The 26,642-nt window shown below is 46.3% G+C and overlaps 1 protein-coding gene across 3 annotated transcripts; it reads left to right on the plus strand.

Annotated features, from left to right (window-relative positions):
• The first annotated feature begins 9,487 nt into the window (after window positions 1-9,487).
• LOC147081176 (deoxyribonuclease TATDN1-like) lies at window positions 9,488-19,512 on the plus strand. Of its 3 annotated transcripts, XM_085980909.1 has the most exons (5): window positions 9,867-10,192; window positions 10,282-10,397; window positions 14,475-14,540; window positions 18,241-18,290; window positions 18,939-19,512. In XM_085980909.1, the coding sequence occupies exons 1-5, from the start codon at window positions 9,990-9,992 to the stop codon at window positions 19,080-19,082; spliced, it is 579 nt and encodes a 192-aa protein (XP_085837035.1). In that variant the 5' UTR covers window positions 9,867-9,989; the 3' UTR covers window positions 19,083-19,512. The 3 variants fall into 3 exon arrangements, 2 of the variants coding, with proteins under 2 accessions (XP_085837036.1, XP_085837035.1); XR_015076798.1 differs by lacking the exons at window positions 9,867-10,192; window positions 10,282-10,397 and adding an exon at window positions 9,488-9,649 and having other exon boundaries at window positions 18,159-18,290; XM_085980910.1 differs by lacking the exons at window positions 9,867-10,192; window positions 10,282-10,397 and adding an exon at window positions 9,489-9,649 and having other exon boundaries at window positions 18,939-19,097.
• Window positions 19,513-26,642: the final 7,130 nt, after the last annotated feature.

Raw genomic sequence — 26,642 nt, forward strand, 5'->3', positions numbered from 1 at the left:
AAATAGCACTCATCTTTTGAGTCAGGAGCATCGCTGGGGTGGGGACTGCAGGCGTGTCTGGGTCGGTGGACCCCGGCACCAGGGTTCTCCTGAGCGAGCAGAGGCGCCCCGCAGCCTGCTCCCCGCTACTCGGAAGACGGCGTCCAGGAGGGCGAAACGGCAGGGGTGCCGCCCAGCTGTGTCTATCGTCCTTGGACCTTTCAAGCACTGAGCATCCTAGGCCATCTGTGCTCACAGTGGGGCCTGCCTCTTCCTCACAGGCAGAGGAGGTTGACCTATGATGCTGCGTCATGTCGTCGTAGTCCTCCTTTACCTGGATCCTGTTTGGGCATGGGCTGAGACAGGATGTGCGACCGTTGCGCGACACGTTTGCTTTATAGACGCTGACATCCGCTGGTTTGTGGACTGTTCCCAGGCAAACTCCACCCACGAGGACCCATCCCAAGTCAAGCCGCTGCGCATAGGGAGCATCGTGGGGCCCGTTGATGTGCTCACGTACCTTGTGCACCCTTAAGATGTCTCTTCCCAAGAGTAGGAGGATTGGAGCGTCCGGGTCCACAGCTGGAATCTTATTGGCAATTGGCTGTAGGTGGGGCTGATGGCGTGCGACCTCTAGGGAGGGGATTTCCGTCCTGTCCTCTGGCATCATGTCGCACTCAATCAAGGTGGGGAGGGGAAGCTGTAGTTTCCCATCCATGGACTCGATCATGAAGTTCCCGACTCTCCTACCCGTAGTCTCTGTTGTCCCTGCACAGGTTTTTAGCGTGTACGGAGCGGTGCTGGCCTTGACGTCGAAGAGATTGAAGAATTCCGTCTTCGCTAGGGACTTGTTGCTTTGTTCGTCGAGCACTGCATATATTTTGATTGCCTTCTCCTTTCTCCCTGCAGGATATGCTTTAACCAAGCAGATTTTGGAGCATGAGCGTGGGCTGCTTGCATTTCCGCAAACCTCTGTACACTTGGAGGTGACTGAAGATGTGCTTTCGCTTTGCTCCCCGCTATCCTCTTTGTCAACCGCGGCGCTCTCGGTGGTTGACGGAGGAGGACCTGGATGCAGGGCTGCTATGTGTTTTTCGCTGTTGCACTCAAGGCACTTGATTGTCGCCTTGCAGTCTTTTGCCATGTGCGTAGTCGACCCACAACACCTGAAGCAGATGCGGTTCTCTTTCAGGTATGACGTGCGCTCATCAATGGGCTTGTTTCTAAAGCTTCGACACTTTTTGAGTGGGTGGGGCTTCTTGTGTATAGGACACTGACGATCTGGGTCATCCACTTCATTCCCAGCAGAACTGGATTGGTTGACTGAGGGTTCGGCTGGAACCTCTGTTTTGTGCACACTCACAGAGGCTTTGTTGCTGTCCTTTGTGGGTTTCTCTGTTCTCGAAGGAGCGTAACTGCTGGAGGTGGAGAAAGCGAAACTTGGATCATTCCTCACCCTTGCCTGTTGTTGGACAAACCTGGAGAAGAGAGAGAAGGGGGGAAATGCCACTCCATTTTCCTCCTTGTACTTGGATCCCTTAGCTATCCATTTCTCTTGAAGGTTGTGGGGGAGCTTTTCCACTATTGGGTTTACCCCGCGAGCCGTATCCAAATACGAGAGGCCGGTCAGGTAACCTTCTCCCTTGGCACACTCCAGTTCGAGGAGAATGTCGCCCAGTTCTCTGAGCTCGACATTATCCTTGTTGGTTAGCTTCGGGAAGTCCTCAAGCTTCTTGAGCAGTGCGTGTTCGATGACTTCTGGTGTCCCATAACAGTCGTCGAGACGTTGCCAAACCAGGTTGAGGCCTGCTGTGGGATTGAGGACGTGCGCTGAGCGAATTCTCTTCGCCTGCCTTGACGACTCGGCTCCGAGCCACTTTGTCATCAAGTCTAGTTCTTCTCTGGCTGACAGATTCAAGTCCTTGGTGGTACTCAGGAAGGATACTCTCCATGACCAATAATTTTCAGGGCGGTCATCGAATTCTAGGAGGCCTGAACTTAATAATTCTCGGCGAGTGAGGTACCTGGCGAAGTCTTGTGCGCCTTGCAGCTCGGGCGAGGACTGCTTAGCTGGATTGGCCGAGTGTTGTGGAGGTCTCTGCAGGCGAGTCTTACTCGTTTCTTCTCTTTTAAGCTCAGTGTCTCCGGAAACGGGCCGTTTGTTGCTGTGGTGAGTAGCTAGTTCTACGTCGAGATACCTGAATGTTTCCTTTGGGAACACTTTGGAGTGTTGTTGGACATACTCATTTGTACGTTGCACTGGACTGAGGGGCTGTTCCAGGTCATATGTTTCCTGGCTGGGCTCCCCGCGTTCGCTCTCCTCATCTTCTTCGTAAGCTGCGGCTTCGGCTTTAGCGGCAGCTCTCTGGCTTTGGAGAATGTGGAGAATGGCAGCGAGATCAGCTCTCTGCTTTACAAGGTCAGCTTTCTGCTTCATCATACTAGCGTCGAGGTCGGCTCTCTGCTTCATGAGGTCAGCTTCTTTTTCAGCGAAGGACAATTGCGCCTGGGTGGCCTTTGCCTTGGCACGTGCTTTGGCGGCTGTAGAAGCTGTCGATGACGACGGTCTGCTGGACCGCCGAGATGACCTAGAGGATACTTTAGAGAACTGTGACTTGGCATCGTTTGCTGGGAGAGCTGTCGGTGACGACGGTCTGCTGGACCACCGAGATGTTCTAGAGGCTGCTTTAGAGGACTGTGACTTGGCCTCGTTTGCTGGGAGAGGCTCATTCTTCTCGATTGGCTGGTCGACTTCCTCTAGAGTATATTGTTTTCCTGAGCGTAGACTCATGGTAGCTGAGTGGTATCTTCCTGTGCTTGAGCCCGCTGTGCTGTTGTCTTTTTACTGTTCTGCCCTCGCAACGCGATCCTATGCAGAGCTAGACAGATAGCGAACAACTCGATATCTTCCAATAAAATCACAAGGCTTGACTTTTCTTGAAAGATTCTTACTGTAAAACTGAAATACAACACAGAAATGGAAGGACACATTAGTATACAGACGCATAATTGATATGTATACACAAATTTAGGTACGCCTGGGCAACACGGTACATCTGGCAACGAATTACATTTAGCAAGCTGGAAGGCATTCTCTTTAAATTAGCCCTGTACATAGTGTATCAAATACGGCTGCTAGTTAACCAGCTAGACAGAGAAAGTTACAACTAAACATTTTCTACAACATGCAGTGTACGCTAATCGTCTATAGCATTCTAAGTACTCACAGACAAACAATTTCCAAGACTGAAGCATGGGGACAATACAACCGAGGAGCACCGTGGCGCAGGTCTTGTTCCGGCGGCAGCTCCACGAGGAATGAACTTGCAGTGCCGTGGGGAGCGTGGTGACCTCATCACGCTCGGGGTCGTGACGTCGTCGCGTTTGCCGGTAGTTGCGTCGCTGGCCGTTGGGGCCTAGGTCGGGAGCAGGAGCTGGAGGCCAGGCTGGGCCGGTGCTTGCCGCGGGAGCGGAAGATAGCGGCGCTCCCGGCGGCTGATCGATGCGGCCGAAGACGCTGGGCCGGGCTGTGCCGGCAGCCTTTCTGGAGAGCCGAGTCGGGCCGGCAGCCGCCTCACGCACGTCACGTCGTACGTGACGTGACGTCAGCACGCTAAGGCGCGTCTTAAAGGGGCAATGGCCCTAAACGGTGAGTTAAAGGGGCAACGGCCCTAACAGGTAAGTTATACATATATAAGTAGGTTATGTACATACAGTAAGGTTAAGTTAGAGGGAGAGACAGCACAGCGACAATGGTCCGTGCTTCAAGTGTAAGGAGTGGCAACAGTTTGCAGCACATTATGACTTTCAGCACATCACATCCAGTCCTTTGTATGTTCAGTCAAATGGTAAGGCAGAGAAAGGTGTTCAAGTTCTCAAGCAGCTACTGAAGAAAGCGACAGAAAGCAAGTCTGATCCTTATCTCGCCCTGCTGAGCTACCGAGCCTCACCTTTAGACTGTGGTTCTTCACCTGCTGAACTACTAATGGGTCGCAAGTTGCGCACCACGCTACCCTGCTGTGCAAAAGAACAGCAAAGTGAGGAACTGAGACAGAGACTTCAACTGTTAAAGCTGAAACAGAAATCATACCACGTCATCCAAAACTCTAAAACCATTGACAAGGGATGATGTTGTCAGGATTGAGGATCCAGATGCATGGAACAGGAAAGCTACAGTTCTTGAGGAAGTAGGACCAAGGTCATACAGTTAGAACTGAGGAAGGACAGATTCTCAGGAGGAACCGCCGTTCCCTCCTAAAAACACAAGAGACTATTCAAGACCAGATTGATGACAATGCCGCAACTGCATCTTGTCATTCACCGCCAGAACAATCTCATGAAGACACATCAGACTTACCCGTGTTGAGAAGATCCACATGTGAAGTAAAAGAGCCTGATAGACTTAATCTTTGAGTACAATGTAAAGCTTTGAAAATGTGTTGACTGTTTTGAAAATGTTTATGTTTATAGAGCACTAAGAAAAGTGTTACTGATATTATCTTTATTGTTTTCTTGAAAGTTGATTGATATTGATTTTGTTAAACCTCAAAGAAAGGGGGATGTAGTGATCAATAGCATGTCATTCTATAGTGGACACTAGGTGGAGCCGTAGAGCTGTATATAGCTGTATGTATAAGACTACACTACCCAGCTATATATTATATCAAGACTACATTACCCATGAGGCTAGGCTACCCACAAGGCAGCAGTCAAGATGGAAGCCTCTACAAGATGCTGTACAAGTCCACATGTGCTCAATAAAATAACTAGCAAAAGCTAGCTGTGTTCATAATAAGAATGTCTATTTATTAATGAACATAACAACAGTGACGATTAAAATTGAAGAAAACGCAAGCCCAAAATGTTTTAAGGCCGCGATCCGCCCAGCCGTCGAAGCAGAGCTGGAGAGTCTGGAACATTCAGGTGTACTGTCCAAGGTAGACTGGAGCGAGTGGGCTACACCCATCGTCCCTGTGATGAAAAAGTCATTGAGCAGCACGCCTGGGGAACCAAGGAAGGTTCGCATCTGTGGGGACTTTAAGGTAACAGTGAACCCGGTCCTTCACACCGTACAATATCCACTTCCGCGGATTGAAGATATTTTCGCCTCGCTATCTGGAGGGAAATGCTTCACTAAGATCGATCTGGCCCAGCCGTATCTGCAAATGGAGGTAGAAGAAGCATCAAAAAAATACCTCACAATCAACACCCATAAAGGTCTCTACCAATACAACCGGCTGGTATTCGGGGTAGCATCAGCTCCGGCTATTTGGCAGAGGGCAATGGAACAAATCCGGCAAGGGATCCCAGGGACCCAGTGTTACTTGGACGACATCCTGGTCACGGGCGAAAATGACAGTGATCACCTTGCCAACCTGGAGCAGGTGCTCACTAGTTTGCAGGAATAGGGGCTCCGAGCTAACCGCCCCAAATGCGAGTTTTTTAGAAAACAGATCTCGTATTGTGGCCACGTTATCGATAAAGAGGGGTTACATAAGTCCCCAGAGAAGACTGAGGCAGTAGTCAAGGCTCCAGCACCGGAAAATGTGTCACAACTGAGGTCGTTCCTCGGGCTGGTAAACTACTACCATAAGTTCTTGCCAAATTTGTCTACAATACTACACCCACTGAACGCCCTACTGCAAACTGGGGTGCCATGGAAGTGGAGTGACGAATGTAGATGAGCTTTCCAGAAGAGCAAAACACTAATCACATCGAAAGAGGTATTGGCCCATTACGACCCGGCATTACCAATTCGGTTGGCATGTGATGCGTCACCCTATGGCATTGGAGCGGTGCTGTCGCACAAATTCTCGGACGGCTCAGAGAGGCCAATAGCCTTTGCGTCACGATCACTAACCTCAGCTGAGCGTAACTATGCCCAGATTGACAGGGAGGCCCTCAGCCTAGTGTGGGGAGTGAAAAAGTTCAATCACTATCTGCACGGGCAGAAATTCACCTTGCTGACTGATCACCAGCCTCTTGTCTCCATTTTTAATCCGAAGAAGGGCGTTCCGGTGATGACTGCGCAACGACTACAAAGATGGTCACTTTTTCTAGGGGCGCACCACTATGAGATTGAATATAAGGGCACAAAACAGCAGGGAAATGCTGATGGGCTATCACGCCTGCCACTGCCTACTGCGGAGGAAGCACCAGCAGTGGATCCTGTCGAAATATTCCATTCGACTATAGTTGAATACCTACCGGTAACTAACGCTTGTATCGAAAAGGAAACCCGAAATGCCCAACACTGTCTCGGGTATATGATTTGACGGTGAAGGGATGGCCAGCACATGGCGACTCACTGTTGCCAGCATTCTCGACAAGGAGAGAACAGCTGTCAGTGTGCCAGGGGACCTTGATGTGTGGATCCCGAGTGGTAATTCCACCCAAGTTAAGGGAGAGAGTGCTCAATGAGCTTCATGAGGGTCATCTGGGGGGGGTAAAAATGAAAAGCCTAGCCAGGGCTTATGTGTGGTGGCCGGGAATCGATAAACAAATCGAGGACCTGACCAAGAGCTGCTCAGGATGCCAGAAAGTCCAAAATGCACCACCACAGGCCCCTCTACACCCATGGGAGTGGCCCTCATCTCCATGGCAACGGGTGCATATTGATTTTGCTGGTCCATTCATGGAGTCAATGTTTTTAATAGCCGTGGATGCGCACTCGAAATGGCCTGAGGTCATCAAAATGTCCTCCACCACCACGGAGAAAACTATTGCAGTCCTACGGACCATTTTTGCCAGGAATGGCTTGCCAGAACAGATTTGCTCCGACAACGGACCACAGTTTGTGTCCGATGAGTTCCGGAGGTTCTTGAAAAAGAATGGGGTAAGGCATTACACATCCGCCCCGTATCATCCAGCCACAAATGGATTGGCTGAGAGGTTCGTACAAACCTTTAAGAAGGCAATAAAAGCTATGTACAATGACAACATTCCGCTGCAGCACAAGGTGGACAATTTCCTGTTCGCCTACCGGAATGCGACACATGCAGTCACCAACCAGGCCCCAGCCATGATGTTCTTTAACCGAAGGTTAAGGTCTCGCCTGGATTTGCTCAGACCAAACGTACGAAGAGATGTTGAGAGTAAGCAATTCCAGCACATCCATGAGAAGCCAACAAGGAGCTTCAATGTAGGGCAACCAGTCTTGGCCCGCGACTACCGAACAGAAAAATGGCAGCCAGGAACGATATGCACACGGCAGGGCCCACTAATGTACACAGTGGACGTTGGGGAGAGCATCGTGAGACGCCATGCTGACCAGATCCTAGAGTCACAGGAACAAGTCAACCCCATGCCTCGCTCATACGTACCTGGTGATGAACCTGACGTACAGGTCGCATCTACCCCAGAAAGTAGCATCGGAAGCTGATGAACCAACCGACGACAGGGGGCCAGAATCGCCTCCGCACCAAGAGCAAGACACTCGGGAAAGGCGCTATCCAGAAAGGATCAGGAAGCCTCCCCAAAGACTGAATATATAAATAGACTATTTTCAGCTAATGTTGCATGTTAAAAGTGTTAATTGTAATTAGTTTGATATTTAATTGTTAAATGAGTGTTATGGTACTGTTAATCTAAAAGGGGAGGAATTGTAATGTATATACCTTTAAGGGGGGAAACTATCTTCTACAGCTCATGTATACTGCAGTACCGGCAGTGACCACACCTGTCTATAGCCCTGAGTAGTTATCTGTACAGATCAGTTCCAGCGTTGAGTAAACACCTGTTGTACCGTTCTCCTGCAGTCTGTGTCTTATTATACACAGACACAACAAGGCTGGTTAACAAAATTGAGGCTCATGGAAGTGATGGGTCAGTGGCAGCTTGGATAGCGAGTTGTGGTAAATGGCTGTTTTTCAGACTGGAGGATGGTAGACAGTGGTGTTCCCCAAGAGTCAGTGCTGGGGCCACTGCTTTTTTTGATATATATAAATGACCTGGATATTGGAATACAGAGTAGAATTTCTAAATTTGCTGATGACACCAAACTTGGGGGTGTGGCAAACAGTGAGGATGATACCAATCGACTGCAACAGGACATAGAAAGGCTAGCAGAATGGGCAGATGGGATTTAATACAGAGAAGTGTGAGGTGATGCATTTTGGCAGAAGGAACAGGGAGAGGCGATATACACTTAATGGCACAGTTTTAAAGAGTGTGCAGGGACAGGGGGACCTGGGGGTTAATGTACATAAGTCCCTGAAGGTGGCAGGACATATTGAGAGAGTAGTTAGCAAAGCATATCGGATCTTGGGCTTCATAAATAGAGGTATTGAGTACAAAAGTAGAGAAGTTATGCTGAACCTTTATAAAGCGCTAGTTAGGCCACAACTGGAGTATTGCATCCAGTTCTGGTCACTACACTTTAGGAAGGATGTGAAGGCCCTTGAGAGGGTGCAAAGGAGATTTACCAGAATGGTTCTGAGGATGGGGGATCTTATCTACAAGGACAGGTTGGAGAAGCTGGATTTGTTTTCATTAGAGCAAAGGAGGTTGAGGGGTGATTTGGTAGAGGTGTACAATATTATGACGGGTTTGGATAGGCTAGATGGGGAAAGGCTGTTCCCACTAGTTGATGGCACAAGGACTAGGGGACACAGATTTAAGGTTTTGGGCAAGAGATACAGGGGTGATGTGAGGGAAAACAATTTTTATGCAGCAAGTGGTGAGGACCTGGAACTTGCTGCCGACGGAAGTGGTGGAAGCGGAGACACTCAATGTTTTCAAGGGGAGACTGGATAGGCACTTGAGGGAAATAAACTTGCAGGGCTACGGGGATAGAGCGGGGAAATGGGACTTACTGGATTGCTCTACTGAGAGCCGGCACAGACTCGATGGGCCGAATGGCCACCTTCTGTGCCATTATGACGCTATGACTACATTTCCGAGTCAGTTTGAGCCTTAGCATATCACAGAAATCACACAGTGCAGATAGAGGCCACCTCGGCCCATCGAGCCTGCACCGACACACATCCCACCCGATCCCCGCAACCCCCACACCAACACACACCCCACCCTATCCCCGTAACCCCACGTATTTAATCCCCCTAACACTAAGGGTCAATTTATCATAGCCAATCAACCTAACCCGCACATCTTTGGACTGTGGGAGGAAACCGGAGCACCCGGAGAAAACCCACGCAAACACGGGGAGAATGTGCAAACTCCACACAGACAGTCACCCGAGGCCGGATTCGAACCCGGGTCCCTGGCGCTGTGAGGCAACATATGATTTATATTCCACAAGTTTGGAGCCAGTGTGAAGCCAAAGCCACTTGCCACCAACGCTAAACTTATGTGAATGTACCCTTAAGGAATATACTAAGGGAACATTACCAGTGAATCTGTGATCAGATTACACAAACTGACACAGATTGCAAACCCGTTTCAATGTACAATCCACCGTTATTTTTAGCAGATAATTTACAACTAAGCGGGTCCCATTTTTTTCCCAATAGGAACGTGTGATTGGGCGCTCTGTGGGGCCAACCTTGGCTAGGGGCGGCTGACTTCTTGCTCCAAGTGCAGGGTTTGCGGTTCAAATTGCCCGCCTCCTGAGGTCAGAGGTTGGAGGTCAGTGCTGGGGTGAAGCAGTTCCGGGAGCGGATGGCGGCCCGCTTCCCCGCCGTGCGGAGGATGGGGACCTTCACCTTCGTCGGTGAGTGTTTACCAGAGAGAAACAAAACGTGATCCCGGGCCGGGGGGACATTTAACCTTCGTGGGAGCGGGGTTCGTGGACCAACCCTCACCTGAAGCGGCCGAGGCCGGCCTGTGGGCGGGGCTCAGTCGGCTTCCAGCTCCTCGGGCCGCTGCCGGTGTCTCCTTGCAGCCGGGGACCCGCCTAGCCGGGACTGTCCCACCCCCGCTCCAGCCGGGACTGTCCCACCCCCGCTCCAGCCGGCCCTGCCAATGATTGGTGACACGGCCCCAAGCCGGCTCCCCCACCAAAACGAAATGTCCCCCCAGCATGGGGGGTTTTGTCTTCACTTTGCCCAGAAATGAAATGCAAAAAGAGCAGGGGAGTTATCCCCGGTGTCTTGGCCAATATTTATCCCCTAATCAGCATCACTAAAAAACATTATCTGGTTGTTATCACATTGCGCACAGCAAGCTCCCACAAACAGCAATGTGTCTGCCACATTTCCAACAGTGACTACACTTCAAAAGTCATTGGCTGTAAAACGCTTTGGGATGTCCTAAGGTTGTGAAAGTTGCTACATAAATGCAAATCTTTCTTTCACTTTGCCCAGAAATGTGTTCTAAATGTTGATTTTTTCTTCCTGCCATCAGTCCTAAACTCGGCCCTTGGTTGAACTCCGTTCACTTGCCCTACAGCCATCGTATTACCTTAAAAGTAATGGTCCAGATTTACTTTTTTTTTTGTTCTCGGTGTGTGGGCGACGCTGGTAAGTCCACATTTCCCCCCCTCCCCCATCCCTAGTTGCCCTGAGAAGGTGGTGGTGTTGGGCCCTTTTGAACTGTCACAGTCCTCTGGGTGAAGGTGGTCCCACAATGGTGTTGGGTAGGGAGTTCCAGGATATTGAAAAAGCGACAATGAAAGAACAATGAAATGTGCCCAAGTCAGGATAGCGAGTGACCTAGAGGGAACTTGGTGGTGATGGTGTTCTCCGACATTACTGATCTTGTCCTTGGTTGTAGCGCTCACATGGGACGGAACTGCTGTCGAAGTAACCTTGGTTAGTTTCTGCAGTACATCCAGTAGATCGTACATGCAAGATCATCAATGTTTTGACATTACGTTTGTTACTAACAAAGACTAAACAGTAATGTAGACTGAATTAGTTTAAATCGTGTACTCGAAAAGCCTGTCTTTTCCCTTCAATGATGCTAATAACATTGGAGAAGGATGAATTTCAGGACCAAGGACATTGTACTGTAAAGATCAGCAGATGTAAATAAATAGGGTAGGTGGAGAAATATTGAGCTTAAAGAATTATTAATTATTAAGATTGAAACACAAGCTTTTAAAACACGGGCTTTTCATCACAGCAGGGGGTAGCGTGAAAGCAGAAGGTTGCTGCAATATAAAAGGCAATGGCCTGAAATTTGCGGTCAGTGGCCCCAAAGAAAGTGCCCACAGCTTCTCTGCGAGAGGTTTGCCTTTTTTGACACGTAAGTGATTTCCGTGCAATAGAATAGGGAATCCCTAGAGCGCTCTGCTGTGACGTCAACAAGCTGTCTAAGCAGCCAATCACATTGCAGAATTCTCATGCAGGGAAGCAGGAAATGAAAACCTGCTTTTATCCTGACTTTAAAAATGTTACAGAGAGCAAAAGAAAGATTGGATCTCATACATAGGGATAAGGTGGAACTTGAAATATCATGCGCAAACACCTTAAAAAAAAAAAAAAAAAAAAAAAAAAAAAATTGATTTTTTAAAAAAAGTTTCTTAAAAATTGTAATTTTTATCATAATGAAGAAATTTGACACTCTACAAAATTAAAATTAGTTTTTCAGGGTCATAATGTTTGTTTAGCAGTTAAAACCACAGTTACACCTAATTCAACAATTCAACATTTAATGGGGTAGTTAACAGCGATATTACTGTGGAAAAGCCCATGTTTCCGTCACTGTCACTGATTACCGGCTATGGGGGCGGGTGCATCAATGACTGACTACAACTTCAGGATTTCCGCATTTAGATGCGCATGCGCTATATCCTGACGTTGCAGTCAGTTTCAAAGGGGTAATAACGGCGACGTTGTTAGTTTGCCATTATTACCCACAGCAAATTCCAGCCCAATATGTTGCGATTAGAGCATGCATCAAAGATTGTTTACAACAAAACTATGGCAAGAGAAAGGCAGTGATAGGAAGTAACAATATGGCGTGAAAAGACATGGGGCCTCTCATCTCTGTTTGCCAATTGGTTCAAACAACTGGGTGGTCATAAAACATCAGGTCGTGTTGCATCCAGCAGGAAGAAGATTATAAAGAGAGATGCCACATTTTTACTTGGTTAGAAAGGAAGAGACCTCTTGCTACCTTCGAAGCCCGGTGGTGTGAACAGGCTCGGAGAAGCCATCTTCACGGTTCCTCATTAATTCCACACACACAAGTTTTAGACGTCAGGATAATGTGCGCTGCTATGTTTAGGTTGTTTAACATTATGATTTTGTCAATAATAAATGAAGTAAATTATCAGACTTATTACTGTCTCTAGCTTTATGAATCTTTAAAGAGTAAAAGACTTATCCAACAGTACATACTCCAGCCATAGTGTGCTGGTGATGGAGGGGGTGGATATTGAGCCCAGTGGCATAATATCTTGAATACTTCAATAAGGTTCCCCTTCGATCACCCTCTTTCAAGATTGAAGAGTCCTAGTGTTCTCTAATTACCCCTCACAGGTCAGTCTTTGTTGTTCTTCACTGTATTGCCTCCAAGGCTAGAATAATTCCTTGTGTCAAGGTAGCAAAACTCAACACAGTGTGGGCTAACTTATATTCTATGGATTTGTAACAGTGACATTTTAAACCAAAATAAGTGAATATTTTGCCCATGAGTGCCATTTGACATGTCTACGAACTGACTGGATTGAGAATCAGCATGGATGCAACCCTCTAACCAGAACTGAAATGCTGGAAACTGGGACATAATATCTGGAGTTGGTGCAGTGCAGCCCTGGATTTAATTTGGATCTGCCAAATGCCATTTGTTAGAAAGGAGATTCACTGATTTTGGTTTTGATGTCCATCACCTAAAAAAAATAAACCATTTATTTTTATGTTTACATGGTTGTGCAATCTGTGTTAGCTCTAAAATCCATTGCTTCCGATGTTGACAGCACTGTGTCTTCGAATATATGGGCAGGGTGTGAGCTACTGTATAACGTGGAATTGTAGTTTACTTTGCACATTGCAACATGGGTACTACAATTGGTGCCTTGGGCTAGGAAGCAGAAAGATGAGCCACCATTCCTGTTCCTGATTATTACCCAGTGACCCCTGATTATTACCCAGTGACCTCTGCAAGAGGGCAAGAACAGTATCAGGCTTGGCTGGAATCCGCTCTAGGTTCACACGTAAACAAATGCTACTTGGGTGGTGTTTGTTGGAATGTACTCTCGCCATGAGCCAGTGTCTTCAAGGAGGAAGGAAACATTTTTAAAAAAGTATTAAAGTGTTAAAAACATTTGAAATAGTCATCGCTTTAAGTCATTGCTCCCTCTTTGATTTTTACATACAAAACTTTTACCTGTCCTTTGCAGCAGTTTTGTCTTACTTTTTCAGGCTGTCAGAGTGAAGATTAAGATTTAACTTCTGTTTTGGGTAAATTCATTAAGATAAATGTACTTTAGTAATCCCTCTAAGGCCACGTGATCTTAGGGCAGTGTGTTGAAAATGAGTGCATATCAAGAATCTGGACTTGTCCGATTCGCAGCTGGCACAGTTTTCCATCAGTTGGTTTTAATGAATGGAAAATCATGTATGGCGTGAATCAGGTGCACTGATCTCCGCCTGAATTCCCAGTATGTGTTCCCATCATGTGAAGCATGCTGCTAGTTGTGCTAAATCGTTAACATTTAACCTATGGAATGGAGGCTGTGGCATCTCCCTTTGGGGGAGGGGAAAGAGAAAGAAAGATGGATTTGCATTTATATAGCACCTTTCACGACCTCGGAATGATCCAAAGCACTTTACCGCCAATGAAGTACTTTTGAAGCTAATTTGCGCACAGCAAGGTCCCACAAACAGTAATGTGATAGCTAGGACACCAGGGAGAACCCTTTGAATGGTGCTATGGGATCTTTTATTCCCACCTGAGAGGGCAGACGGGGCCTTGGTTTAACATCTTATGCGAAAGATGGCAATTCTGAGTACTGCACAGGAGTGTCAACCTAGATTTTGTGCTGAAGTCTCTGGAGTGGGACTTGAACCCACAGGCTCAGAGGCGAGAGTGCTAACAACTAAGCCACAGCTAACACCTCAGATTGAGACCTTGTGCTTCCTAGTGGCTGGCCAAAAAGGGACATTGACAGAAGTCTTGTAGCAGATTGGCATATTCTCAGCATCCAAGCATGTGTCGAGGCATCTGAAGAAATAGAGATAGATTACAGTGGGAAAAAGTACATGAGGAAGAGTTTATAAATTGTCATGGTGCTTCTAACAAATGAACAGCATCCATTGCAGACTTCAGAAAATGTTGTTCTTGACAAGTGCAGAGGTACCTGGGAATGTGCATTGTCAATCAGGTTGGTTCCTATGATGGTATTTATCTGGGCTAATTCATGAAAATTTTATGACCGCATTTGGAGGTTTTTCTCCTCAACTGGGTACTGTAATGTGCCATAGTTCTAAAATATGTGAGGGAATCCGATAGAGGCGTTCACAGTTGATTTTCTCAGAATTTCCCTCTGCCTTTCAGTGTATATCCTTTCACTTGTCTACATTTTGTTTTATTGCTGTTTATTTTCCATTGATCTCTTCCATTTCTTTAATACTTGATTTCTTTTTAAACAGATATTGGTATAAATCTGACAGATCCTATGTTTCATGGGATTTATCGTGGTACTCAAAAACATCAAGGTAAGTCTTGACATGTAACCTACAGCATTTTCATTTTCCAAACCTTTTGTGAAATGCTGCTTTTTATGTTTGTGCATAGAAGCCTAATATATTTAAAGCGTTATTTTGATTGGATACTATTGAAGTTTGACATGTTATATATAAACAGTAAGCTGTTGGTCCCTTTAATGGTCATTAATAGTGGTGGTGCGATAACCAGCTCCAATTTCATATTCGTTTCTTGTCTTGCTGAAAGGAGTAAGGTGGTGGGGCCATTTAGCATCAAATGTAACATTGACTTATCTCCAAGAATTACCACTTCATCAAATAATCAGGGATAAGAATTTTCAGCCATTTAGCAGACTTCTAGCTTTTTGTCCTTGGGATACAGCTGCCTGTGAACTTTTGTTTTAATGAGAATAAAGAGAAAACTGATGCAGTTCTGGTGTGCTGGCACTAATGTACTTGGAGTGACCCCTAGTGGTAGTAAGAGTATCCTAACTCCTTGTATAGATTTATCTTTAGTAATTCACGCTTATTTGCAAATCCTAACTCGTGTCCCGATGACAAAGTAATATAACATGACAGTGGTTAGCTATAGCCCGTTTTTTTTAAAGAGATAATAACTGAATTCAAATATTCTGTATTTTAAAAAAAAAAACAGTTTACACAAATCAGGGAAAAATACTGAGAAAATATGAATTTCTTTCAGTATGAAAGACATATATAAAACAGCCTCTTTTAAATGCTGCCTTTAGCTGCACAATATCAGTTGGATTGTTTTTACACGCTTCTTCCAGATAACCTGGATGTTCAAGTAAACCTACAGTTAGGAGATGGTATTGTCCACATTTCTAACATTAATTGTGCCAAATATCTGTATCTATATCTACGTGTGCCAAATATACCACTTGCTGTTAGGGTTCTCACTCACCAGACTCAAAGCTTCATCCTTAAAAGAGTCACTGCATTTTGTTTACTGCGCAGAAAAAGTGCTCTTGAGGGAGAGGTACTCATTTCTTTGCATTTTAATTATCTCCCAATTGATATACTCCATTCCAGCTAAAGATTGGATCGATTAAAAAAGAAAAAAGTTACAGATGCTGGAACTCTGAATTAAAACCAGAAAGTACTAGAAATACACAGCAGATCAATCAGCATCTGAAAAGACAAGCTAATGCTTTGGATATGATCCTTCATTATCAGAACAGATGATGGGTCTGCCATAAAACATTAATCCATATTTTAATTTTTCAGATGCTGCTGGACCTGCTGTGTAGTTCCAGCATATTCTGGTTTTATCCTTGCTTAAAATTCTTTTTCGCTCTCCTCTTTCACTAGCTGGTTAATATGCTTTGCTGCTGCATTTCTTCTATCTAGTTTATCCTTTAAACTCCATTTTATTCGTATATTTTCAGGCTTCACCTTTGCCTATTTGCTTACTTAACAGTAACTGCACGTCATGCTAATTTATTGCATGTGAAGCATCTTGAAACATTTTTGAGACAAGATAAGTTACTACATAAATGCAAGTCCTTCCATTCCTAGCTGTCTCCTCATTACCTGAACAAAGAGAGAAAATGTAAAGGAGATAAATTCTGAAAGAATTTTGAAGTCTGACAGGAGGAGGAAAAAAAAGTAAAAGCGAAGAAAACAAAATTAATTTAACTGATGGGCTGGATTTTTCCAACCTCGGCGGGTCTGGGTCGGGCGACGTCCGTGGCGTGTGGGGACCTTGCATTGGTTTCGATCCCGGCCTCCAACAAAATTTTATGATGATTGGGCCCACCCTGCGAAGCTCCCGGCCAATTAATAGGAAGCGGGTCTGATGACATCATTGATGACGCGTCATCAGCCGGTTCCTTAAAGGGACCATGTTCAAATTGATTTTGACAGTTCTGCTGTCAGTGTTCAGCATTGAGGTGCTGCAAACACTAACAAGCACTGCACAAAGGTGCACAGCTGCATCCAGGCTCTCCCACTTATGGAGGGAGTCACAGCATGCAGGGAGCTTCTCTGCCCTTCCCATGGGCAGTACAGACCTCCCCAGGACACCAACGCAGCCTGGTTGCACATTGCACAGGAGGGCACAAGCAGGGATGTTGTCAGGAGTACCTGGCTGCAGTGGTGCAAACCTTTCAATGATCTCGGTAGATCACGAAACGTTACTGCAAAGCCACACTCAACCTCATCCTCATGTGCCACTCATCACATCCCCATCACTCTGCCTCCCCTACAATACTCCTGCACATCCTTATTCACACCAACTTACCTTGCACCTCCACCCATCCCCATCTATCTACATTATCACTTCTCCACTCACCCTCATCCTAGTCCAATCATACCATCTAACAACACACACGGGTAGGCACTTGAGTGTTTTAGCCAGTGTTCGTGTAAACTTTCTGTTAATGTGTTGTCCAGCATCCTTATTGTCACTTTACCTTCTTGGACAGGTTTGTGTGCACCTTTGAAAGTGTCTTAGTGAGTTGCACTGAATGGTGAGACATAACATTCCCCCTCCCCCAATGGTGCTGAGTGTGAAAGGAATGGCCTGGACTTTGTAGGGATGCTTTATGGTGCTGGTGTGGGGTGGTGCCAACCTGGTGCATCATGTGGCAGTCAGGGTGTTAAGTGAAGCAAATCCTGACATGGTGAGGCCATCGTTGGCATCCCGGGCAGCAATGTGCACAGGTAATGATGCCCTGTGTCCAGTGCAGCATCAGTTGATTGTGGAGAAGGTTGGTGTTGTTGGTGCTGCTGGCGTGCCTGGTGCTGCTGGTGTTGGGGCTGATCGTGGTGGGATTCTGAGGACCAAGGTGAGATTTTTTTCAAGGGCACCGATGCTGATGGAGTAGATGGCAGATGAGGTTGAGATGACAGAAGTAATGTCAATGTTGAGATAGATTGTTCCAAGGAGGTGACAGTGGATAGAGCGATTACTCCAAACACTTCAAAAGTGCATAAAGCTCAAAAGTGGCTTCCAAATACTGAAGGCTGAAGCTTCTGAGATTGGAAAGTGACCAGCTATAAAATGGCAGGTGTTAAACCACTTTTGCAGCTGTGACCTAATGAAAGAAATGGAGAGTTGTTCAGAACCCGAGATACTTACCTGGCGTGATCCCCAAGCGATGGGAACCTCGTGGAAAACTTGGGAAAATGCTTTGTACCTGGTAAAATGGTGATTAAATTGGTTTAAACACCCTCTCCACTAGCACAATTGCATGACCCGCCGCTTAGTACCGTGTCTGCAAAGCGCAGGCAGAACCGGCACTAGAGAAACTCACAAGGAGGCGGGTTTAGAGCGGGATACCGCCCCGCTGTCAATCTTTTGAATTTTGACAGCGGACCCACCTCCGAACCCGCCCTCTGAGTGCCAGCAAAATTCAGCTCTGAGTTTCTAAAGATTAAAAATTAGAGAGAAAAACAAACTCGGATAGATTCTAGAAATACAACACTTCCCGTTGAGAAAACCAAGCTGTATTCTTAATTTGCAATTGCTGCTCAATGTGTGGCCATGAATCCAGCGAGCCAGCACATGGAACCTCCAGTATGTCGAGAAAATAGGTGTTTGCTTCTTGTATTACCTTAATACTCACTTCATTACTTCTTGTATTAAAAACATTATTTAATTACCAGGAGCTTGGCCAGTCAAAGCACCTGATCACTTGTCTCGAATGAGAAGTTTTAGGACACAGAATCTGTTTGTGCACTCTTACAGATGACTTTTTGGATGTAGTACAGCGAGCTGTCAAAACTGGAGTTCAGAAGGTAAACAAAATTCTGTTTTATGTCAAGGAGGAAAAGAACCTTCAAAATCTTGTTTTTAAATCTTGTTTGCATACTGTTTGAATGTTGAAATAGGTTAATATTGAGTTACCAGATCACTCAGTAAAGTTAAACAAAATCCTGTAGGAATATTGGGATACCTAGACAAAAGCTGGCAACAGGCCTCGATTGCTGGAACTATACAGTGAGTATAGTTCTAGCAGTCTGTTTTGTTTCCTTGTACCTTGTGTAAATGCCCCTTTCACTGGCAGTGCTTGGTGATCTAGTAGTGTACTGAGTCTGAATTGTAATTTAAAATATTAGGCACTTTTTGTTTTCTGCATGCATTATTATGTATTAGATCCTACAGGGAACCTGATTTGAATCATTGTCTGCCATGGAATGCAGTAAGCACAGAATTCATAAGAATTGTATTGAAAATTATTCTCGCATCTCCCAATAATTATTCCCTATCTGAGTGATAGAATAAAACTCCTGTTTCCTAAATGTTTTGTTTGTATTCTGCGAGTCATTTGCATGTTTAAGAATACACATTTTCCTCCGGATAAGTATAAATGGGTAAAATTGTTAAAAAGGTGTGCATTGTACATTTAAGCTTTGTCTTACCTAATGATTTTTTCTTTTGTTCAGTTCATGATTACAGGAGGCAGTTTGCAAGATAGTAAAGATGCACTGGAACTGGCAAAGACAAATGGTAAGTTAAGAAACTTGTTCTGCTTCAATATTTCTTTTGAAAATGCACAAGGGATGCATTTATCTTGCCACAGAACTTAGTGTTAACTTTGTTGCTGATTTAAGTTATTCTTTAGATTTAAGCTGTTCCAAGGAACAGTGGTGTTACTGAAAAAAGTGTTACAGTTTATTTGTGCTGTGAATTAATAGGTTGTAGGTATTCATGGTCACCGATGTAGGTATTGGACGAATTCCTACTTAATAATCGAGTTCGACTCCAGGAGAACAATCAAAAAGGTTTTCAATGCAGGAACAGAGGAATTCAAACAGGTTGCAGAGCATAAAATAGGCCTTCACCAGACGGAGACGCCACGAGGACTGAGTAGGCAGTCCCGTGACTTGCGTGATGACGTCATCGCGTTTGCCCGCGCTTGGGACGGTCACGTGATGTGCGACGTGACGTCATCGTGTTAGCCTGCGCTCCCAAAGGAGGAAAACCCCGCACCGGCTACATCGTTAAAGGGAATTATGTCTGGTAAGTAAGGGACACTCGGTGGTACCGCTACATGCGCCCCCCCCCCCCCCCCCCCCCAGAATTCGCTTTAACGGTCGGCGTCAAACGATGAGATGGTCTGACGAGCCTGTCCGAATGACTCCTGTAGTCTTGAGACGGAGACTGCTGGGTGGCTGATGGTCTGGCGGGCGGTCGTACTTGGGTTGGCGTAACGATGATGGGTGGTCGGTGGTCTCGGCGGTCATGCTGTCTCGACTTGGCGGGCGAGGTCCAAATATATGCTGGTCGTGAGCGGATCCTTGCGTGCGTCGTGCGAATAAAACGTATTCAGCCATGCGAAGGACCGTGGAAGCGTGTGACCTCTGTAGCCCGTGGTTCGAAGCGGGCGCCGGGGCGAAACAGCTGGCTGCATCATAGTGACTGGCAGGTTGGGCAGACGCGAATCATGGCTCTGTCATTGTTGGGAAAAGGTCCCCAGTCTGACGAAATCTGCAGGAACGCCGAATGGGTGATCCAGGAGGAAAAAAACGTGGGTTTGGGCAGGTCGGTGAACTCGCGGGCAGGTCGGTGAACTCGCCGACAGGCGAGCGAACTCCGGCAGTCGGGAACGCACGGAATGGTGCGTGCTGTAGTGCTACTACGGCAACACAGAAGAGAGTGAACCGTTGCTGCGTTGATCGGTGATGACAGCAATTTTCGCGTGGCCGATCGCGGCCGCGGGATGCCCGTTGGACCCGTCCTCGATGGTCGCAGCGTCAGTAGATGTTTGCTTTTGTTGAGGGGAAAACTGTAGAGAGGGCGGCAAAGCTTCTAGTTGTTGTTGATTTCGGTAGGGGGAAAAACTGCCGGGAGGGCGGCAACGCTTCGCTGTCACGCCGAAAAGCGTGGTAGAAAAGACAGACCAGCAGGCTGACGGGCTGGTGCGGCGTCGGCGGGGGATGAGTCCTCGTAGTTTGTGAGGGGCAAGTCCTCATGGGTTGCGAGGGGCGAGTCCTCGTGGGTTGCGAGGGGTGGTTTGCGAGGACTGAGTCCCCGTGGCCTCTCCGCCGGGGCGCATTCCGATCCTGTGAGCCCGTAAATGCTGTACCCGCTCTGTGAGGGTGTTATACTTGCTGTTCTGCCGTGGGGTTGTTGAAGAGGCTGACGCTCCGAAAGTCGGTAGAGCTGTCGAAAACGGAGACCGTATCCAGATACGTGGCCTGCGCCGTATCGAGGTTGCACAAGGCGAACGGGGCTTCTACCAGGATAAAGCACGAGGGCGGTTGTTGCTCCCAGTGTTGCGGTAGCTGAGCGAAACGGCTGTAGCTTCCAGGCGTGCTTCTTTCGTGAAAGACGTTCACGAAAAATCGGGGTCCAGCTGCGCTGCTTTCGTGAAAAACGTTCACGAAAAACGGGGTCACCAATGTAGGTATTGATGAGCTCCTGTCCTCACGTCGTTGGTCACCGATTGTAGAAATTGGCGTTCGGCGGATGTTGTTCGTCGGTTGTTGTTCGTCGTGCCGTTTTTCTGTGAAAACGTTCACAGAGACGGGGTTCAGGCTGTGCGATTCCTCCGTGAAAAACGTTCACGGAGACGGGGTCACCAATTGTAGGTATTCGTGGTCACTGATGTAGGCATTGGACGAATTTCTACTTAATAATCGAGTTCGACTCCAGGAGAACAATCAAAAAGGTTTTTAATGCAGGAACAGAGGAATTCAAACAGGTTGCAGAGCTAGGTACAGGAGAGCCATAAAATAGGTCTTCACCAGACGGAGAAGCCACGAGGACTGAGTAGGCAGTCCCGTGGATTGCGTGATGACATCATCGCGTTTGCTCGCGCTTGGGACGGTCACGTGATGTGCGACGTGACGTCATCGCGTTCGCCCGCGCTCCCAAAGGAGGAAAACCCCGCACCGGCTACATCGTTAAAGGGAATTATGTCCGGTAAGTAAGGGACACTCGGTGGTACCGCTACAAGGTGTTCCTTGTGTCCATACACTTCTCTAATTCCATTTTACATTTACATTATGGAAAAATATAATGCAACAGAATTGCTGTTTCAAACTTAAATTTAATACTAAAATGATTAAATTCTGTCTGCCACCAAGCACGATAGTAACTCAATAAAATTTGAAAATAATTTAAGTGGTAAAAGCATTGAATCATATCGGGCCAGAAATTCGTGACCAAATGCGTGAGTACGGTCGGGGTACTCACGCATCTGGCCGTTGGAAATGCCGGCGTTCAGCATGCACAGCGCATGCGGGGAACGCCGGCATTTCCAGTCCTCGGAACGAAGGGGTTCATAGGCACAGCGCGTGCGACTGCACAGGCAGCGCTTGCGCAGTGAACTTCGTAGATTTCATTCATGGATTCAGTGAGGGTAAGTCCTTACAAGTTACACTTGAAAAAAGCAGGTGTAAAGTTGTTCCAAGGCTGCGGAGGAAGATATATTTTATCGTGGAGCTTCTGAAAGGCAATATTTTTGTTTGGGAAAGGGAGGGAAGTTATTTTAAGAAATTTTAAGTAAGTTTTAAAGTTTAAATTTTTTTTTTAAAACGGGTTTTCAGAACGGTAGGTAGAAGGAGCAATTGTGGCTGTGTGAATGGAATGTGAAAATGAGTGTTCTAAAATGAGTAATGTAACATTTCCAGCACTTTTAAGAAAGAAACTTTTCATCAGTAATAAGTAATTATGTATGTATGTCTGCATATATTCCTTTACGTATATGTATGTATGTTTTATATTCCTTTACTTCTGTGTATGAATGTATGTTTTTAATTATGATTTTCCAATAAGTTACTTTCTCTGAAAGTCATAATTAAATAATACATTCATACACATAAGTAAAGGAATATATGCATAACACGCAAAGGAATATATACAGACATACATACTTTCAGAAGCTCCACGATAAGAAATATCTTCCTCCGCAGCCTCTGGAGCAACTGTACCCATGCTTTTTTCATGTGTAAGTTGTAATGACTGGACCTCACTGAAAGCATGAATGAAAGCGGCGAATTTTACTGCGCACGCGTTCTGCCTCTGAACCCCTTCGTTCAGAGGACAGGAAATGCCGGTTTTCCCCGCATGCGCTGTGCATGCTGAAAACCGGCATTTCCTCCGGCCAGACGCGTAAGTACCCCGACCGTACTCGCGCATTTGGAAGGGAATTACTGGGCCAACATTTTACATGTCAATAAAATGAAAAATTTAACAATTGCACGATTTGCCCCCTCGCATCTGCGACTGAGGGTCCAAGGAGGTGCATTGCGCAAGAGGTCATCGTCATACATATCCTCACACTGTTCCCTTTCGGGAACTGTATGAAGTGGTGGAAGGATTTATGGCCGTGATTAACGCTCATTCCGTGACCGTAACCATCTTTGAACCAGCCATTAGGGTGGTTAGTCCTATGGCGTGAGGGTTTTACGGGCTCCCACAACCCATCTGAGGGGGGGGGCCACCCACACCCACGGACGCAAGTATCCTGCTGGATGTCCACCCAGAATTTATAGTTGGAGCTCCGACTCCACTTGCCGGGACTGTCTGGAGTGGGGTTCGAAACCCTACTCCTTCTGGCCCAGCGGCGGGGATGCTTACTGCTACGCAAAAGGCCCACTCCGCACAAAAGGTGACACCCATACGTTTCCTGCGCCTTTTCCCTCCCCGTGACTGGAGCCCTATGCTGCCACTTGAAAGACCAAGCTATCATCTGCCCTTTTTGCAGCGCCTTTGACTTCTCATTACCAATGATGAGCAGGCGCTGCGCCTCCACCTCCTTGAGGAGATTGTTGAGGTCATCATCAGTTCAATTGTGAGTTCTTTTAATGCCGTGAATTGTGCTCATTCCAGCCATTTCACGTTGCTAATCGGATTGGGCCTTTGGCATAGCGGTAGGATCCCCGCCGCTGGGCCAGATCAGGGTAGGGTTTCGAACCCCGCTCCAGACAGTCCCGACAAGTGGAGTCGGAGCTCCGGCTCTAAATTCTGGGTTGACATCCAGTGGGATATTTGCGTCCGTGGGTGTGGGTGGCCCCCCCTCCTTGTATAGCTTGTGGGAGCCCGTAAAACCCTCCCGCCATAGGACTAACCGCCCTAATGGCTGGTTCAAAGATGGTTACGGTCACGGAATGAGCGTTAATCATGGCCATAAATCCTTCCACCACTTCACACTGTTCCCTTTGGGGAACTGTATGAAGACACGTATGACGACGACATTGCTAAATAAATAAATGGAATTTAAAAATTCTTTTAGGGCTTTTAAAAGTCTTTAAATTGCTTTAATTCTGTTTAAAACTACTTCAGATTCTTCAAAATAATGTAAACATTTTTAAAAGTTTATAAAAGTTACCAAAATCTTCAAAAAACTTCCAAAAACCTATTTAAACTGCTGCTTTGCATGTAAAAATGCTTAGCAGCTTGGCAGAAACATTGGGGGCATGTCCTGTGAAACTGAGACCTCAAGGGGCGTGTCTCAGTTGCACAGCGCGCTACAGGCTTCGCGCTGGCTGCACTCCTGGGCGGCGTGACGTCATACGCTGCCCGGGATTCTTCTTTTTGAAACACGAATTCCAGGCGTCCCTGGAGGTGATCGGCAGGCGCGTCGGGTAAGTGCAAATCGGGACCTTGCACGCGCGGCAAGCCCCCGACCCGAATTTCTGGCCCATCGTTTTGGTTATATATTTGTTCCAAAAGGATTTCTATGTGAAATCAATTGTACTGAAATGGAGTGGGTCCCACGGCAGCTTTAATGTACTGTAGATTTGAGTTTGCTTTTAGAAACCAAAACTTTGATCAATGCCATTGTTACCATATTTTCTTTGATACCAATAGCCCGCTTGGGATGGACAATTCTGATTGACAGGCCATCTTCCTCTCTGATTGGGGAAGATAAATAATGTGTGCCAGCTTGGCTCAGTTGTTAGCATTTTCCTGAGTCAGAAGAGTTTGGGTTTGAGGCACTCCAGGGCTTGAGCACATAACCCAGGCTGACACTGCAGTGCAGTACTGAGGGAGTGCTGCATTGTCAGAGATGTTGTCCTTTGGATGAAACTTTTAACTGAGTCTGCCTGTTCTGGTAATTCAGATTAAACCCATGGGACTATTTGGAGAAGCAGGGAGTTCTCCTGGTGTCCTGACCAGCATTCCTCCCTTGACAAACACTCCTCCCTCAACCAACACCAACAATAAAACAGATGAACTGCTCATTCATCTCATTACAGTACTGTTAATGGGATCTTGCTGTGAATTAAATGTCTGCCTTGTGTAGCTACATAATAGTCACTGCAATTCAAAGTATTTCATTGTATGAAAATTACCTCAAAGCACTTTAGAGAGGCATGATAAGATGCTATATATATGCAAATATTTATTTTTCTTACAGTAAAACTGTATGTAAAGTGCCAGCATATTACTGGACTTATGGAGAAGTGTTGCTCATTGATGACAACACCATTATGTTCGTGATCTGAGTTATTTGCTTGAAGGAATATCAGAATGCTATTTGCAATAAAGTGTCTAATGGCAAAGTACTACTGTATTACTGCATAGTCCTGTGGCTGTGGTGACTATTAAGTAACTAATAGTTTGTTAAAACTGCAAATTTAGATACTCTATTTGAAGAATGATGTGCATTTAAATAAGCATTTAGTTAAGGATGCTGCTTTCCCATCAATGTGAAGTAGTTTTTAATCACACATGGATGTGAAAAGTAGCAGTATGACTTGTGTATAAAAACAGAAAATGTTGGAAATACTCTGGTCAGGCAGCATTTGTGGAGAGAGAAACAGAGTTAACGTTTCAGGTTGGTGACCTTTCATCAGAACTGGAAAATTTAACAGGAGATGTAACAGTTTTTAAGCAAGTGTAGAGCCAGGGAAAGGGTGGAGTGGCGGAAAGAACAAAAGGGAAGGTCTTTGATAGGGTGGAAGGCAGGAGTGATTAAATGACAAAAGGGATGATGGTGCAAGGCAAAAGGGGATGGTAATGTGACAAGTAAAGAAACAAAAGATGGGTCTAGAGGAGCTGTAAATGGCGACAGCAGAACCATTACCAGCACCTGCTGTCCGAAAAAATCAGAGCAGTGATTATGATTTGAAATTGTTGAACTCAGTGTTGAATCTGGAAGGCTGTAAAATGCCTAATCGAAAGTTGAGATGCTGTTCCTCGAGCTTCATTAGAACAGTTGTAGGAGGCTGAGGACAGAGAGGGAGTGGGGTGGAGAATTAAAATGGCAAGCGACCAGAAGCTCAGGGTCACACTTGCATATCACAGAAACCCCACAGTGCAGATAGAGGCCATTTCGGCCCATCAAGCCTGCACCGACACATATCCCACCCAATCCCCGTAACCCCTACACCAACACATATCCCACCCTATCCCCGTAACCCCACGTATTTAATCCCCCTAACACTAAGGGTCAATTTATCATAGCCAATCAACCTAACTCGCACATCTTTGGACTGTGGGAGGAAACCGGAGCACCCGGAGGAAACCCACGCAAACACGGGGAGAATGTGCAAACTCCACACAGACAGTCGCCCGAGGCCGGATTCGAACCCGGGTCCCTGGTGCTGTGAGGCAACAGTGCTAACCACTATGCCACCGTGCTGCCCATATTGAACAGAGGTATTCAGCAAAGCGATCAGCCAATCTGCGTTTGGTCTCCCAAATGTAGAGAAGACTGCATCGTGAGCAGCGAATATAGTATACTAAATTGAAAGAAGTACAAGTAAATCACTCTTTCACCTGGAAGGAATGTTTGGGGCTCTGGATGGTGGGAAGGGAGGAGGTGAAAGCCCCTTATTTCCTGGCTCTGCACATGCTTAAAAACTGTTACATCTCTAACATTTTCCAGTTTGGATGATAGGTCACCGACCTCAAACGTTAACTCTGTTTCTCTCTCCACAGATACTGCCTGACCTGCTAAGTATTTCCAGCATTTTTTATTTTTATTTCAGATTTCCAGCATCCGCAGTATTTTGCTTTTGTATGACTTGTATGTCAGGTCACCTGATATCTGCACTAAAGCAAAATGCTGCAAGACGGACTGTGAAATGGCTCACACCAACTCCTCCGGTTTGCATCGGCTGTAGTATAACATCCGACTGCTGTGAAATTAAATTTAAAAAATGCCCAGACATCCTGGGAATTTTCAAAAGTTT

The sequence above is a fragment of the Somniosus microcephalus genome, unplaced genomic scaffold (genome assembly GCF_052327205.1).
Source record: "Somniosus microcephalus isolate GS21.2 unplaced genomic scaffold, FLI_Smic_1.0 scaffold703, whole genome shotgun sequence".
In the NCBI taxonomy this organism is placed as follows: domain Eukaryota; kingdom Metazoa; phylum Chordata; class Chondrichthyes; order Squaliformes; family Somniosidae; genus Somniosus; species Somniosus microcephalus.